Raw genomic sequence first — 16,070 nt, 5'->3', positions numbered from 1 at the left:
CTTACTGATTGCATGAGAGCTCATGCTGAGCCTGCTGTCAGCACAGCACATGCTGTAGGTGTATGCTGCTGCTGAGGGGATGGGGGGCCGTAACACGCCCCCCCAAATTTTATCAGGGCCCAACATACCTCTCGGCGGCCCTGGGTACAGGTACACTAATTTATATACTGTGGGGCCCAATTTAGAGTTAAATCCGGTTCGAGATAATCTTTAATGCAAAAGCAAGCAGTATTAACCCTGAATGGAAGTATCGCATCGCAAACTATGTGTCCAGGTGTAAATGTCGCATGTGATCTATTTTGTAAACATTCAGAATGATTAGAAATAAAACAAAAATTGGACTAGCGGTGACTAAAGGTCTCCTGATTCCGACAGGATGTATTTGACATTCCATCCAACCCGATGCTTGGGGCCATGCACATCGGGTTGGACCCTATAGATTGAACCTGCTGCAGATTCAATCTGTCAGATCGGACCCATCAGCGGCACATTGATGTTGTGTCCGATTGTTGGGGGTGTGGGTGTAGTGGCAGGGCAGGCAGTCCACAGTGCCCAGGAAGTGCTGAGCATAAACTGCAGACAGCGGCGGCAGAATTTAAAACAAAAATTCAAAAGATAGGCCGGCCGATGATTGGCTGAGAGCGGCCTCACTGCTGAGGGACAGAGCACTTTCAGCCAATCAGCGGCCGGCCTATCTTTTGATTTAAAAAGTTCTCCCAGGGTGCTGCCGGGGGAGCTCAGGGGAAATTTGGTCCGTTTGAGGGCCTTAACTCTCCACTGCTGGAGCGTGCAGAATGTTGCCATTTCACGTGTTGATATGTGAACATGCTGACATTCTGCAGATGCCAACATGTTCAATGTCAATGTTTCGTCAGTGTTGACATTGTGGTGTCTACATTATGAATGTTGACATTGTAAATGACTACATCCCATACATGTGCACCCTGTAGCTCTAAATGAGGCGGACAACATTTGAGTGAACTATATTTGAATCATCTTCAGTATCACATAGCGCAGTGACAAAACACATGGCATTGTCATGTTCTCAGAGTCATTAAAAAAAATATCATCTTGACTGAATAAATGTCCTGGGAGTATAACATTGTAGTAAATCCGCCACACAATAACGCTACTAATATACTGTATGCATTCGAGCTGAAAATAAACGTCTATCTGTCTAAGTTATGTAATGTCTCTGTATTAGGTAATGTTACTTGAACAATACTCTATCAGGGGTGAGGCATGATGGAAAATATTATAATTATACCTTCCAGTGACAGATTTTCCAGATTATTAACTCCTTTATCCTCTGAACACCGTACCATTAACAAGAATGTGTGTATCTTGTGCAATGGCGTGTGTGAGTACAGTACTTGTATTGTCTGATTACTGCTCTATCTGACATAATGTTTGTGCACCAACGACCGAACAGAAGAACACTCACAAATTCTTGTTTAATGTCTGTAACCATGCGGCGGTGCTTGTGCTGCGTATAAGGATAGAACTGGATATTCATTGTGCCTCCACTTTTTCTGAAAACATAATAAATTTTTTTTTTTTTTATTATGTATTGAGGGGTTTATTCTGGTTCACTCGCAAAGGCACAATTGCTCTCTAATGGACAAAACCATATGCACTGCAGGTGGGACTGATGTAACATGTGCAGAGAGAGTTAGATTTGGGTGTTATATTGTTTCTAACTATTTCTGCACGTGTTACATCAGCCCCACCTGCAGTGGACATATGTTTTGTCCATTAGAGTGATTGTGCCTTTGCGAGTGATAGCCCCCTTAAAGGGAAACTCCATGTAGGTATGTAAAATAATGAAAAATTAATATAACTTTAATTATTCTTATTATGTAGAGGTAGGCAATAACCTATGGCAAGGGCATGCTGGCAAGTCGCAGGTTGCATGTTGTAGTGCATTTGATGTGTCTTTATTTTAGAAGGTTTGAGGCTATACATAAATATTAGCAATAATCTAGTTTTTGATTTAGTAAATGAGCTTTTTAAGACCTTAGATTGTATTTCATATAGGTATGATTGTTTGAATGTAAGCTCTTTGGACAGGTGAATGCAGAAATTCTTTAGAAGCACTGCACCACAGAAATGTTCTTATGACGTCATTGGCTGGCAGGCCTGGGCGGGAAACTGCTTGTGGCTCCTGGAACTGATGAGCCAGGTGTGGTCATTGAAAGGCTTCTGGGCTGTAGGCCAGAATATCACACGTGGTGATTGATGTAAGGCAGAGGCTGGGCACAACCTCACCTTACCTGCCATGTGAGAAGAAGCTAGGTCAGACGGGGACATGTCAGACTTGTCGTACTAATAGAAACATCGGTTTGTTATATGAACCGTATGACAGGATATAGGTTTTCCTCTCCAACATAAACATGAATGGACTTGGTATTCCTAAATGATAACCAAATTGTTGATACAAAATTATTACAAAAAGATATGTTTAGATACAGTAGCTACCATTACCTTTATCTTCTCAAAGATAGAGTTACGTAGACAACTTTCCTGGCATCCCTCTGCACTTCCTGCAGTGTCTGGATCACCACTGGTATATGTGAGTGGCTCCCAGGAGAAGGAACAGGCTTTTTTTACATTGTACCCATTATTTATTATATAAAGCCGTTAGTCATGTGTGTCACAGCTATGAAGCAGCCAGTGAGAGCTCACAGCTCTCACTGGCAGCTATCTGTACACAGAAGCCTCTCCTTTCTCACAGCTAACCGGCTACCACTTTACACCACCTCCTCAAGGCTGCCCAACAGTGGCTCCAAGCAGAACACTTCCCCTTCCAATAGAATGCTGGGGCGGGGGGATAATGGAGAGCGGTACTAGAGACAGGGGGGAGGGGGGGATTGGAAAGAAAGAAAGCATGAAAACAGGAAGGGGTTGGGCGAAGATCATAAAGAGCTGGAATAGAGGTGTATTGAACAAGAGAAAAGGGGGAAAAGCCTAAGGGTCAGATGTATCAAGCTTCACAAAGTGATAAAATGGAGGGTGATAAATAACCAGCCAATCAACTCCTACCTGCCATGCCACAGACTGTGTTTGAAAAATGTCAGGCAGTACCTGATTGGCTGGCTATTTATCACTCTCCATTTTATCACTTTTTGAAGCTTGATACGTCTGGCCCTAAGAGAGAACTGGGATAGGGGAAGAGAGAGAGCCCTGGGGAGGGGCTGTGACACCAGCCAAGCTAGCTACCGAACCGGCAAATGGTGGTACTAAAAAATTAGGGATGGCCATAGTTGCCATTGCCATCCATTTTCTATGACTGATTGGCCTGTGGGCCAATCAGAACTTGAGGGGTGGGGGGCATACTCTGTGTCCTGGCCCCAGGAAAAAAAAAAAAAAAAAACTATTGTTATACTTGCCATCGATGGAGGAAAACTATCTGATTCTCCCCATCAATGTCAAAACTATCAATAAACCATCGATGATTTTGAATCATCAATGTCATCCCTTTAAAAAAAAAAACTAGTTTTTAATAATCACTGTAGCAGTGCCACGCTCCCTAGAACGTTTCCCCAGAGATGCACCACTTGCACAACTAATACTGAATTCTCTTTTATGATTTAGAATAAAATGTCAATAATAGCTTACGCAATTTAAATCTCTGTACTATATAATGCCAGAACCTTCCTGAAGATAGAGAGCTGGCTCTTGGGTGACTGCTACAGTTGTGTTATTGTAATGATCTGCAAGAGATCACTTATCACTACCTGGGGGATAGTGGGAACGCCATCGGGAATTGACATAAATAGATTAGAAGGTTGATGTGCCAGATCACGCAGAGAGTGATAATGATTACAGACATAGCTAGACTGATACAGTAAGCAGAGGAGGGAGTCACAGGAGAATTGCCAGACATACCAGGGTCAGGAGTCTGGAGCATGCAGTGGATACCGTGTTATATAGTAGGCCTCAGAGTGCACTTGGGTATATATTACAACAGGCTTTTTATCAGGAGTGCCCTTAGGTGCCCGAATACTAATAGGACTTAGCATGATAAACTTCCTGAATGAATCTGGGCAAACTAGCTAGGACAGAGAAACAAGAGCAGGTAATAACAATGACAGCACATGACAGACCAGGCTAATAATGAGCATACTGTATGGGCCTCCACTACGGGTGCCGGATGGCTTCCCAACAGCCGGGATTCTGACACTCAGTAGACCGACGTCGGAATCCCGACTTGTTAAATGCCGGACAGTTGGGATCCCGACTGACTGGGGTTGTTTTCCGCAGAGGTCTTAGTTGAGCTTTCCCCCCTTTCAGGGTACCGGCAGTTGGGAGTCCGATGTTTGACTACTAACTGTTGGAATCCTGACTGTCAGAGCGCTTATACCACCACCCCCTTTCCTACAGGATGTTCCAACGGCAGGTGCAAGTACAAGGGACATGGCATTGTGCGGTATTGGCAGTGAACAGAGAGGCACTGTCACAGCCACCACCGCACCCACCTGCACCTTGCCTCCGCCGACACCTGCTACTCCGCACACACCCACCCTCGTGCCTGCAGCAGCCGTCTCCCGCCACCACCTCCGTCTCCGAGAAAAAAAATTTACTCACCAGACAGGGGATAGGGGAGCAGGCACACAGCACATGTGAGCCGGGGCACATGTCACAGGGGAGCAAAGGAGGGGAGAGCAAATCAGGACTGTCAGAATCTTAAACGACCGGGGCTGCTGTGATTGGACAGCAGCTGGATCTGCTGTCCAATCACAGCAGCCCTGGTCAATTAGGCACTTCTAGAAGTACCGCTTTTGGCATTAATTTTAATGCGCATTTTTAGTCCACTGCTTAGTCTCGCCGCAAGCCCCGTCCCCCGCTTCATCCCCCGTGCATCTCTTTGTGGGACGCATGCTTATCGGTGCCTCCCAAACTAGTTTAAATACTTTAAACTAGTAAAATAATATAAAGAAAATACTTATGACACAGAATATGTGTCCTTGGTATATTCTTTGTATTATTTTAAAACAAAATGACAGGGGCTGGACTCAGAGACAAACCAGAATATATGCTTGTGGGAAACTCATTACAGCTAAGCAAAGCATTTTACACAAAACTGTAGAGGTCAGGGATTCAAACCCCAGCAGAACCAATTAGTTTCTGTGCTATTCAGAATAGTAGGCGAGAGGTATAATAGGAGGATACTTTTGACTCTGAAGACTTCGGGTTGAATTACACACACTTGCTGAGATTTGATTTCTCTACAGAGGGATATATGACAGTTCCTGGAGGGGGGGTGCTCTAGGGCAGGATGGAATAATTAGTGTATTACTACCGGAGGGGGCGTGCGGGAGGGTGTGGTTAGGGTTCAGCTTCTGGATAGGGCGATTATGTTTAAGGCTACTGGAGGGTGTGGTTAGGATATGGGAGGGGACAGTTGGGTTATGGGAGGGGCAGTTAGGATATGGGAGGGGCGGTTAGGTTTAGCCTGTGGGATACGTTTGTGAGGATTAAAATACTGGATCCGTTGGGATACCACTAACGGCATTCTAACCATCTGGATCCCGACCTCTGGGATTAAGGTACCATCTCATCCATATTATAATGTGTTCAAGTATTTAAATTACCCTGTATTTAGCTGTTATGAGATTAAATGGATACAACCAAAGAGAAAATCCCTTCTTTTTGTGTAGAGAATGTAAAAGTACCCAGTTAGAACACTACCAATATAAAAATAAAACTAATAGTTGGCATCCTATTTAAGTTGTAATTTCATACACCAAGGAACATAATGCCGCTGGCAGATAATGCATACAGTATTGCCCTGTACAAAACTGCCACAGGTGCAATAATAGTTTTATTATTTGCGTTAAGGTTAGCACAAAATTACATATTACTCTGGAGGGAATAAAAAAACAAAAAAACAAAAAAAACTCATACAATGCCAAATATTCTAGCACAATCAACCCCCCTACTTTTTTTTTTGTATTTTGCTAATAACTTTTTACATGATAAAGATTCTTTTTTTTTTTTTTTTACCTAAACTATTGACAGATTTTCTTTATAGCAATTAGTAGTGGGTGTTTAATGTGCTTGAAAATGTATCCTGATATCATGGTACCTGACCCCCACTTCTTAAGCCAGGGAAGGGAGCACCGCCGCCTCCTCTCTCCTCCGCTGCATCCTGCTCATGATGGGGGTATCATCTGCCAGCAACTCTGATTGTAGCGGCCACTGCAGGGACTGTTTCCGTCTCCCCCCCCCCCCCAAAAAAAAAAAAAAAAAAAACAGGTACTCAGAAACCCCCCCCCCCCCTCCCCTGTGTGCGCCATTGCAATTTTTCGATTCGCAAACGGTGCCTTTCCTTTTACAAACAAACAAGATTTACTTGTCACCTTGGCTTTACCATCTAAATCAAATCCTATTAACCCAGAGGAATGTTTCTGACTAATATGTAGGCTTGGTTATTTTTGTGCCTAAATTAGGCGTGACTTGGTAATAAACCCATTTCACTTTACATTCCCAGCTCATACGCAGAGCTGCACGGACTATTATCCATGCCAATGGGAGTTAATGCACTGTCAATAACAAGAATTACTGGGCTGTAACAGATAAACCGGTTGTTGCACTGCATCCTGAGCAAATCAACTCTGTCAAAGAGGAATGAGCAGCCTATGTAATCAGCTGTGACCGCAGGATCCCGTATAGAAGAGGGAGGCGTGATAAACAAAGTGACCAATTTGCAAAGCAAATTCTTTTATGACTCGTTTTCTCGTTATGTGTTGCACAAACCATTCATGAAATATTTTCCTCTTATCGATGTTTTGGTGTGGTGACGTACATTGACCTTGGTGAAGGTCACTTATAGATAACGCAGTCTCTTCTATTGAAGGTGTTTTTTTTTTCTTTTTATGCCTGTAAATCCTTTCAGATAAAACTAACCCTGTGTGCTCTTTTTACTGCAGTGGCTGCATAGTATTTATATAACATAAGCCCTGTGGGATGCGGTCATTTGGTCGACAGTTATTAGGCATGTGAAAAGTTCGACATGGTTCTAGGTCGAAAGGTCATTAGTTCGACATGGTCTGGGTCGACAGTCAATGTCGACATGGAGTTTTTCACTGTTTTTTGAGCCAACATGTGCCGACAGGCGGTATTTCATGCCCTACCATCTACTAGGGCGTGGTGGGAGAATACAATAGTGCCCGACGCATTGCGAGCGATGCGAGGGGATGCGCTGCACTTTAAACTATGTCCATGTCGACTGTGTTGACATTCAAGTAAAAAAAAACAGTGAAAAACCCCATGTCGATCTTTTGAGTGTCGACCTAGACAATGTCGAACTAATGACCTGTTGAACTAATGACCTTTCGACCTAGACCCATGTTGACCTTTTCCCATGTCGACCTAGACCCACGTCGACCTTTTCCCATGTCGACCTAATGGTGTCGACTAAATGATCCCAACCCAAGTTCTGTTTGATACCACTCATCATATATTTTGTGCAAAATAACCTCCAGGCACCTCTGTAAATACACACTATTTAAGATTAAGCATATGTGGGGTAACATGACTAATATACTGCACCTGCAGAATTCAGACCTGCTTGCATAGGCTGCATATATTGCTTATGCCATCTCTCCAGAGAGCACTGTTTGTGGTGTAATGTTATTGTGGCTTTATATGTGCCGATGCTGCATAACCTTGGGATTTACAAATCAATTCTAATTCCTAAAGGTTCCAGGACAGAAGTGGTTGTAGGCCGTAAATAAGTTTAAAATAATGAATTTAGGGGGATAATGCATAAAAAGAATCCCCCGATGTCAGCCTTAGAAATAGACATCATATAACACAGCAGATGCTTCATTTCATACGTATAAATGTGAGTTTCGTAGCATGACGGTTTTAAAATAATGTATACATAATTGACCTTTAGTAATGTAAGTCAAAGGCTGCTCTGTTTACGTGCAAATGCTGCATGTAAATGTATGGGCGATACGGAAGGCCAATCTGAACGTAATCTGTGTGTCATGTGATTTATTAGATTGTATGTGACGCATAAAGTTATTTGAGTTTGAATAAAAAGTAAAGTCGCGGTTTCATGATGAAAGATGGGGCAGTATGGATGGTGTCATGGTTAGCATTACTGCCTCACAGCACAGAGGCCAGGGGTTCCATTCCCACCATGGCCCTAACTGTGTGGAGTTTGTATATTCTCCCCGTGCTTGCGTGGGTTTCCTCCGGGTACTCCGGTTTCCTCCTACAATCCAAAAATATACTGGTAGGCTTATTGGCTCCCAACAAGTTAACTGTAGAATGTCTGTGTGTGCGTGTACATGTGGTAGGGAATATAGATTGTAAGCTCCACTGGGGCAGGGACTGATGTGATTCTTAAAATATTGGGGCAGATGTATTAAGCCTTAGCAAGAGATAAATGCAAGGGTGATAGAGAGATAAACGTCCAGCCAATCAGCTCCTTACTGACTTTTTTCAAGCACAGGCTGTAACTTGGCAGTTAGGATGTGATTGGCTGGACGTTTATCCCTCTTTATCACCCTTGCATTTATCTCTTGTTAACGCTTAATACATCTGCCCCATTGTCTGCAAAGCGCTGTGGAATATGTATGCGCTATATAAGAAACTGTTAATAATAATAATAATGGGCTGGGACAAAGAACCAGTTCCGAGGTCCGATGGAAACTTATAAATTATCATATTAACTCATAGAAACTGTTATTATTGGGCCATTTTTATATAGTATATATTGGACACAGAGAAAGCCAACTTGCCATCCTACCTCTGTATTCATCTAGATATTGAGAACGGACTGCAATGTGTGTGGTGACATTATAACTTATCCTCTGCATCTACAGAGGCCGTCTCCTTTCTAAACAGAATGATTGTGAAATCTGTACCATCTTCCTCTTCTGATTGACGTCATTAGCACTGCAGGTGTTTTCCATCCTCAGATGACTTTTATATATTGAGTAAATACCTTCCCCGTGTAATGTTCTCTAATTACATGGCTCTGTCTCTCCTGCTTTTTCCTCCATGTACCATAGCTAGAGCACCTGAGAGCCTTTTTGTATCCATCTCCCAGGGACACGTCTCTCTGCTTTGGGTACAGAGATCCGGAACGTGTTATATCCTAGGACAAAGGAAATAAACTGCTCCACCTAATGATACAGGCGTTAGAACTCAATACATAAGTTCCGTGAAGATGTGTAGCCCTGATTTATGGAATTGGGCACCTTTTAAAATTTAAAGCGCATTTTTGGGTGGAATATGCTGCAAAATCTGGTGTGCCAGTAGCTTACTTCACCTTGTGCCTGCTGGGTCACCCTATCTCTGATGCAGACAGGCTGATGCCAAGGTCTCCCCTGCGCCATGTACAACTTTCTGCATGCCTGAAACGAGGCAGAGACTGCAAGAGCCAAAATGAGTGCAACCTATATGGGCTGATTGAGTCGCAAGATTCGGGTTTGCTTATGTGAACATTGATTTTATTCCTGCTGCTGCCACCATCGTTAGTATTTGTCCCATGCTTGGTGCAAGACATATTGCATGCCAGAAACAGACTTCACTGATACATGCCATGACGCCCCCACAAGTAAGGGGGAAGGGGGGGTTTACATGTGATTGATTTGTCACCGCCCAGTCTACCCCCTACCTCAAAACGTGCTATTTCACAAAAAGACCGGTCCGGCCAAGTTCCACCCCTTTGAGAGAAAAAAAGGTGGACATGAGCAAAAATCCATTTGACGTGTATTTTAAGACCTTCATTGCCGCTGCTGGCATCACAAGTATATTTTGGCCCTTGGTTTTACTTAGGATATTGTATATTATGTATAGGATGTTATCTCAAATTGCCAGTTTCGGTAGATTATCCTTTAAGGCTGGAAAAGCATTATATAGAAACCGAGCTGACTTATGTTGACTATATACTTAATGTGTCTGTTATTGTTTTTGCATCAATAGACTAGTACCGTGATGTCTCCGGTGAATCTCTTGTCACAAAATGTAAGGATGATGAGGACACCAATTCTCCCAGAAGCCTCCACTGTAGACCCTTTCTCATATCCTCAAAGCAGCTGCCAGGCTGATGTCACATTCCTAGAGGAAGCAGTTCACACACCTACGGTAAATAATTGCTGTTCACCATCTATCCTGCTTACATCCGCTAAACATGTCACCGATTATTTGTTTCCCTCCCTACCTTATTAAGAGCTTTAACTGAACTTTCATTTATTATGATGTTTTTAATTCTTTTAGCACTGACAAACCATCATTTGCACAGATCATTATTCATTTGTCTTCTGAGTGGCATGAGAACATTGGAGAGAGATAACTGGGGGTGGGGGGGGGGGGGGTGATGGAAAGTAAAAACTGGCAACAGATCTACGAAATATGCCAATGGGAAATAGAGACAATCAGAAAGGGGAGAGGGTCAATGGTAAATAAGTGGATAAACGTTCTCTAGGTCAGTGGTTCCCAACCTCGGTCCTCTCGGACCCCCAAGAGTACACGTTTTCCATGTCACCTGGCAGGTGATCAGGTGCACTTAACATATGTTAAAAGATCCACAGATGGAGCTAATTATTTCACCTGTGATTCTGTGTGGGAACCTGGAAAACGTGCGCTGTGTGGGGTCCTTCAAGACCGAGGTTGAGAACCACTTTTCTAGATGACAGGCATGCAAAGATCTTGCACATATTATGCTATGCAGAGCTTTAGTACCCTGTCTGGCATATGAGAGCAGCACGGACGGCGCAATGTTGAGCATTAGTGACTCACAGCGCTGAGGTCATGGGTTCGATCCCCATCATGGCTGTAACTGTGCAGAGTTTGTATATTCTCCCTGTGCTTGCGTGGGTTTACTCCGGGCCCTCCGGCTTCCTCCCACATTACAAAAATAATTAGGTTAGTTGGTTCCCCCCCCCAAAAAATAACCCTAGAATGTCTGTGTGTGCGTGTACATGTGGTAGGGAACATAGATTGTAAGCTCCACTGGGGCAGGGACTGATGCGAATGTTCAAATATTGTCTGTAAAGTGCTGCGGAATATGTGTGCGCTATATAAGTAACTGGTAATAATAATAATGAGAGCGCTGAAGGCTGCATATGCCGTGAAATGTGTCCTGATCTGTAAAGTGCCTCTTTATTACAGTTAGCAGAGGAGGAGGGTATTAACATTGCTCTGATGAACAATCACTTGAAAAGTCGTGATCGTTCAGCTCCAGAAAACCTCAGCCGAGCTGCAGAGAGCTGTAAAAACAATGTGTAATATCCTGTATTTTTAGATTCACCGCAGGGATCCTCTTAGAAATGCGCTGCAGCTTCCACACACACACACAGGGAGCAGCAACATGTTTTATACGTGCTCCGGGGACAGATTACAATAAAAACTATTTATACTGTTAACAAGATTGACTAGTGGATGGCAGGTACAGGGTACACAGGCAGTGTCTGTTCTCCTATACATGCATGCTGTACAGCACAATGTACAATAATGTAAAGCGCAGCGGAATATGCTGCGCTATATAAGGAACTTTAAATAAATAATGTTCAACACAACCTCAGCATTCCACATGAACAATGCTGACCTGATATTTTCTGTTAACGTTCAACCTCTATCTAATGTTATTGATCGCCTGATCGTTTTGCACAGGGTCAGGCACCTTATTCATCATGGTGTATACCAGTGATTTTCAACCTTTTTACCATGCGGCACACTAAATAAGATTTTAAAATTGCCAAGGCACACCATGAGATCCCCATAGGGCAAAACAAAAAAAAACTATTGGCCCCCATATAAAAAAAAAAGAATCACACTGGTCCCCAGAGGTAACAAGAATAAAATGCATTGGCCCTTTACATGAAAAGAAGAGACAAGTAAATAACAGTTGAACTGTTGGTGGCTTTTAACTGGTTTGGGCATCTCTAGATCTGGGGGCACACTTGAGTACAGCTCAAGGCACACTAGTGTGCCACGGCGCAGTGGTTAAAAATACTGGTTTATACGATTGTTTGTCATGGTTTATGTTGGCGTTCGGGCACCAATATTTTAAGAGCAGACCAGTGCTTTGGCCTTGCCCCTCCCCCAGGATAAAATGTGCTAGCCAGTCCCTGCCCCCCTCTTGGCTCCCCTGGTTGCAGCTCGCTTTCCTTTGTTTAAATTTTTTTATATATATTTAAAATTTATTTTTCACAATCCCAAACACAAAGAAAACTATTTCCTCCACCAAAGTGAGCAGTGTCCAGTGTTTGCTGGTTCAAATCTCAACAGCACCGACTTTATCAGGGCAAAATGAAGCATCGTTTGGAAATCGTTTGTACAGAAGCCTCAGACGGACGTTGGGGAAGTTTTAGGGCTAATTGTTTCATTTATGTGCTTATTGCATGCACATACTTCCTGTGAGAAAATCACAGCAGAGACCTCCATTTAACAGTGCAACGTGCCTTACCGTTATCGGGGCCGGAAAGAAATTACACTGAGGAGGAGGCCCCCTCTGGTTTTGAAGTTCATGGGATCAGCTGCTCACAAACGGAGTTTTCCTCTGGAACGATTTCTTAGTCACATCCTGGAGAGAAATTATTAAATTCCCCAGTCTCTGCCACCATTTCCTGCAATGGATTACTGTTACGCTCCTTCCCTGCCAAATGCTTTTGTTGTCATCACTCACTGATTTGGGGCCAGTCTTACTGATACAAATCAGTTGTTTCAATGTCACTTTCTAATTGTGAGGATGTAATGCATTACTGTGGCACATGATGTCACCAAACGCCTCTACGTAATTCGTATCAGTCGCACAATGTATATCACATCCTTTAAGAAACCTTTGAAGGCAAACATTCAGAACTAATTAGGCTTCTACTTATGCAAAGTAGCATGCTTGTAATTGGGAGCATGTGACCTCTGCTTCTACCAGGGCTATTTTTCTGCAGGCTCCAGCAGGAACTGTGGCCCTTATTCTAGTTCACTCTTTCTGACAAAGTATTTCTTAGATGGACAAAACCATGCGCACTGCAGGTGAGGCAGGTGTTACTTCTGCAGAGATAATTAGATTTGGGTGGGGTTTTACACCTGCCTCACCTGCAGTGCACATGGTTTTGTCCATCTAAGAAATATTTTGTCAGAAAGAGTGAACTAGAATAAGGGCCACAGTTCCTGCTGGAGCCTGCAGAAAAATACCCCTGGCTTCTACCCAATGCCGTACCATCTCCAGAAGCTGTATTCGGCTTGTTGGGTGCCAGCAGGAGCCACCGGGCACATCCTTAAGCCATGCCCGGTGTCCAGCTGTCTGTCTGCCGAAGCGGTCTAGTTTGGCACTGCAGCAATATATGGCACTGCAAATAAATATATTTTATTGGAAAGACATAAATATGATCACGTCCTATGACAAATGTCAGATAAAAAATACAGGCATAGAAAATGCAATGACAATGTTACTTAATTTTATGCTATGAATTAGACCAAACTCCTCCTACACTGGCGGATCGTTAGCCACCATTTGCGTTAAGTAGCAGGATGTTGAAGAAAAGCATTTGATTATTGTTTCATTGCAGTGGGAAGAGTTTGAGATATAACTCTCCCAGATTTCAAAGAATTTGGCAACCTTGGACTCAGTGGCGTAACAATAGCCCCGCAGACCCCGCAGTCGCGGGGGGGTCGCTGTGTAAATGCGGGTGCCGGAGGTCTGCAGGGCTATTGTAATGCTGGCTTCTGCTGAAATGAAAATGGTCCATCATAAAATGTCCGCCCTCATACAGCAGACAGTTCTCTGAAATGGTCTGCTGTATGGGGGCGGACATGTTGTGATGGTCCATTTTCATACCAGCAGAAGCCAGGAGGGGAGCTGGGACTGACGGCAGACAAAATCTGCGGGTCACTGGCACAGCAAGCGGAGGGTAAGGCATGGGGGGGGGTGTAACTTTACTGGGGTGGGGCTACCTAAATTTTCTGCGGGGGGGTGCAATTTAGATAGTAACGGCACTGCTTGGACTCAAAGAGGTCTCCACCCAGTCCACGCTGCGAAGTTACTAATACCGCTTTCAGACCGCAAATGAAGGGTCGCGCCAGGAGTTTGAAACGGTTCAGTCCCAGTGCGACCCTGCATGTTCGGTCTGGTCACATTGCATCAACGAATCGGCAATATTGCCAGTTCGCTGACATCATACGGGGGTAATTAGGTGCGATGTGAAAGGGGTATCACATGATTTTCCCTCTACAACTTATATTCTGCTGCGCTACAGATTGAAGAGCACCATTCACCCCAATAGAGGTCTAACTCGGAGCTATGTGTTCCCAGCTGCAATCCAGTACACAGATACTGTGCAAAAATCTGCAAGTGTCTCGGACACAGTATTTGTATTTAGACGCCCACAGACCGATCTGCAGATCTATGCAACTGCTTTCACAGATGCAGATAGATCATTTGGTTGCCGCAGTCCTAAATAACTCTATGGTTGCTTTGCATATGAATTTTGGATCACTGCCGGCAGCCTGTGAAATGCACCAAAAATGGTTGTGCCATGGCATCCCACAGTTGGTCCCTGCCTTTCAATCAGTTTACACACAAACTCTCTCTGTGACCATAGGAGTAAATGTCCAATTTAATTTTTTTACTAATTTGTGCAAAATCCATCTTTTTGGCATGTTAAAACCTAAAAATTCAAAAGGTCAGTACTAGATAAAGAAACATGTGGTGCTTAAACATACTGGGAAGCGGCACTTAGTAAATGTAACCCTTAGAACTACTGTATTTTAGTTAGCATTAAACAGTGAAGAGGAGAGAGAACAAAATACAGGTGCACATCCGAAGTACTAATAACACTAATCGGAACAGTTATAATACCCTCTACAATGTAACATCGGTAATGAAACTAGTAAGCGCCCGCTCAAAGCAAATGCTTCGAAAGCTAGTCTGTTACCTTGTAATTGCCTCTGTGTTTGTGCATGTGTGAGAGAAAAAGAGATGTAGTTTCACTTGCTGCCAACAGATGGCAGTGTTTTGGAGACACACAATCAGACACTAGACATATATATATATATATATAGAGAGAGAGAGATGATAGGCATTATAAATGGTAAGTGCTGAAATAAATGTACTGTATATAGTATATCAGTATTAGGAAATGTTTTGGGGCATGGGGCCCTGGGTTGGTGTGGTCGGGCTGCTTTGGGTCTTCATTATTATAATACTTAATGTAACACTTTTTAGAACATCTCACCTATGTAATACTTCTAGTTGCTGCTACTTATTAATGTAACGCTTCCTTATACATTAAATGCCGTTTCCTACTAGTGATGCCTTTGTTTAGTTGGGTTATGCTGGCTCATGGGGGCCCATGCTCTGGACTTTAGCCTTATGAATGTGAGGTCACCTGGCTGTGTAGGTTGTCCCATATACAGTAAATAGGCACATGCTGATGTTAAAGTGCATAAGAATCTGTGCCCATCCTACATCACTGTGTCTCCATAAAGACTCACAGCTGATCTAGTAGGACTGTACGGATATTTCTCAAGTCTCATTTTGTCACTTAATAACAGGTTAATGGATGCCTGCTGGACCCGCTGCCCCCTGTTGTAATGAGGAAGGCTTGCCAGTCATTGCCAAGCAATATGATGGAAACCTCTATCGACGAAGGTATAGAAACAGAAGATGACTCTGAAGATGATCCGGCTGCAGCATTTGCCGCGTTTCATGGTAGACGCAGCGGGCAAAGGCGACACACGCTGGCAGAAGTGACCAACCAGATAGTGGTCTTGCCCAGTGTGGCGCCAGACATGGAAGGTAAGATTTTAAATATCTGGATAAGAAGAGCTTTTAACTCCAATAAAGTCTACTAGTGTATAAGCCTAGCATGCATTTGGAATAAAGCCGTAATAATGGGGGTGAGATTTGTATCATTTAGGCCTGATTCAGAACTGCACATATTCCATTGGGGTTATAATAAGGTGCAGGTGGGAGACATTCTTCACAGGAAGAGGAGCAACAGAACAAGAGGACATGCACTGAAACTAGAGGGAGGAAGATTCAGGGGACATTTGAGGAAAAATGACGGTACTTGTTTCCTAGCACGGCGCCCACGATATTAAGTTGT

At 43.5% G+C, this 16,070-nt stretch overlaps 1 protein-coding gene across 1 annotated transcript in view; it reads left to right on the top strand.

Moving 5' to 3' along the window:
• The window catches only part of SIK2 (salt inducible kinase 2), a 172,293-nt gene that overhangs the window by 135,947 nt on the left and 20,276 nt on the right, over positions 1-16,070 (top strand). The window contains exons 9-10 of the mRNA XM_083163223.1: positions 9,946-10,107; positions 15,517-15,760. Coding sequence (XP_083019349.1) covers positions 9,946-10,107; positions 15,517-15,760 — 406 coding nt within the window. The remainder of the gene's footprint in view (positions 1-9,945; positions 10,108-15,516; positions 15,761-16,070) is intronic.

Source organism: Crinia signifera, chromosome 19 (genome assembly GCF_055691185.1).
Source record: "Crinia signifera chromosome 19, ASM5569118v1, whole genome shotgun sequence".
In the NCBI taxonomy this organism is placed as follows: Eukaryota; Metazoa; Chordata; class Amphibia; order Anura; family Myobatrachidae; genus Crinia; species Crinia signifera.
Note: the sequence above shows the minus strand (reverse complement) of the source record. Positions and strands in the feature narration are given on the sequence as shown.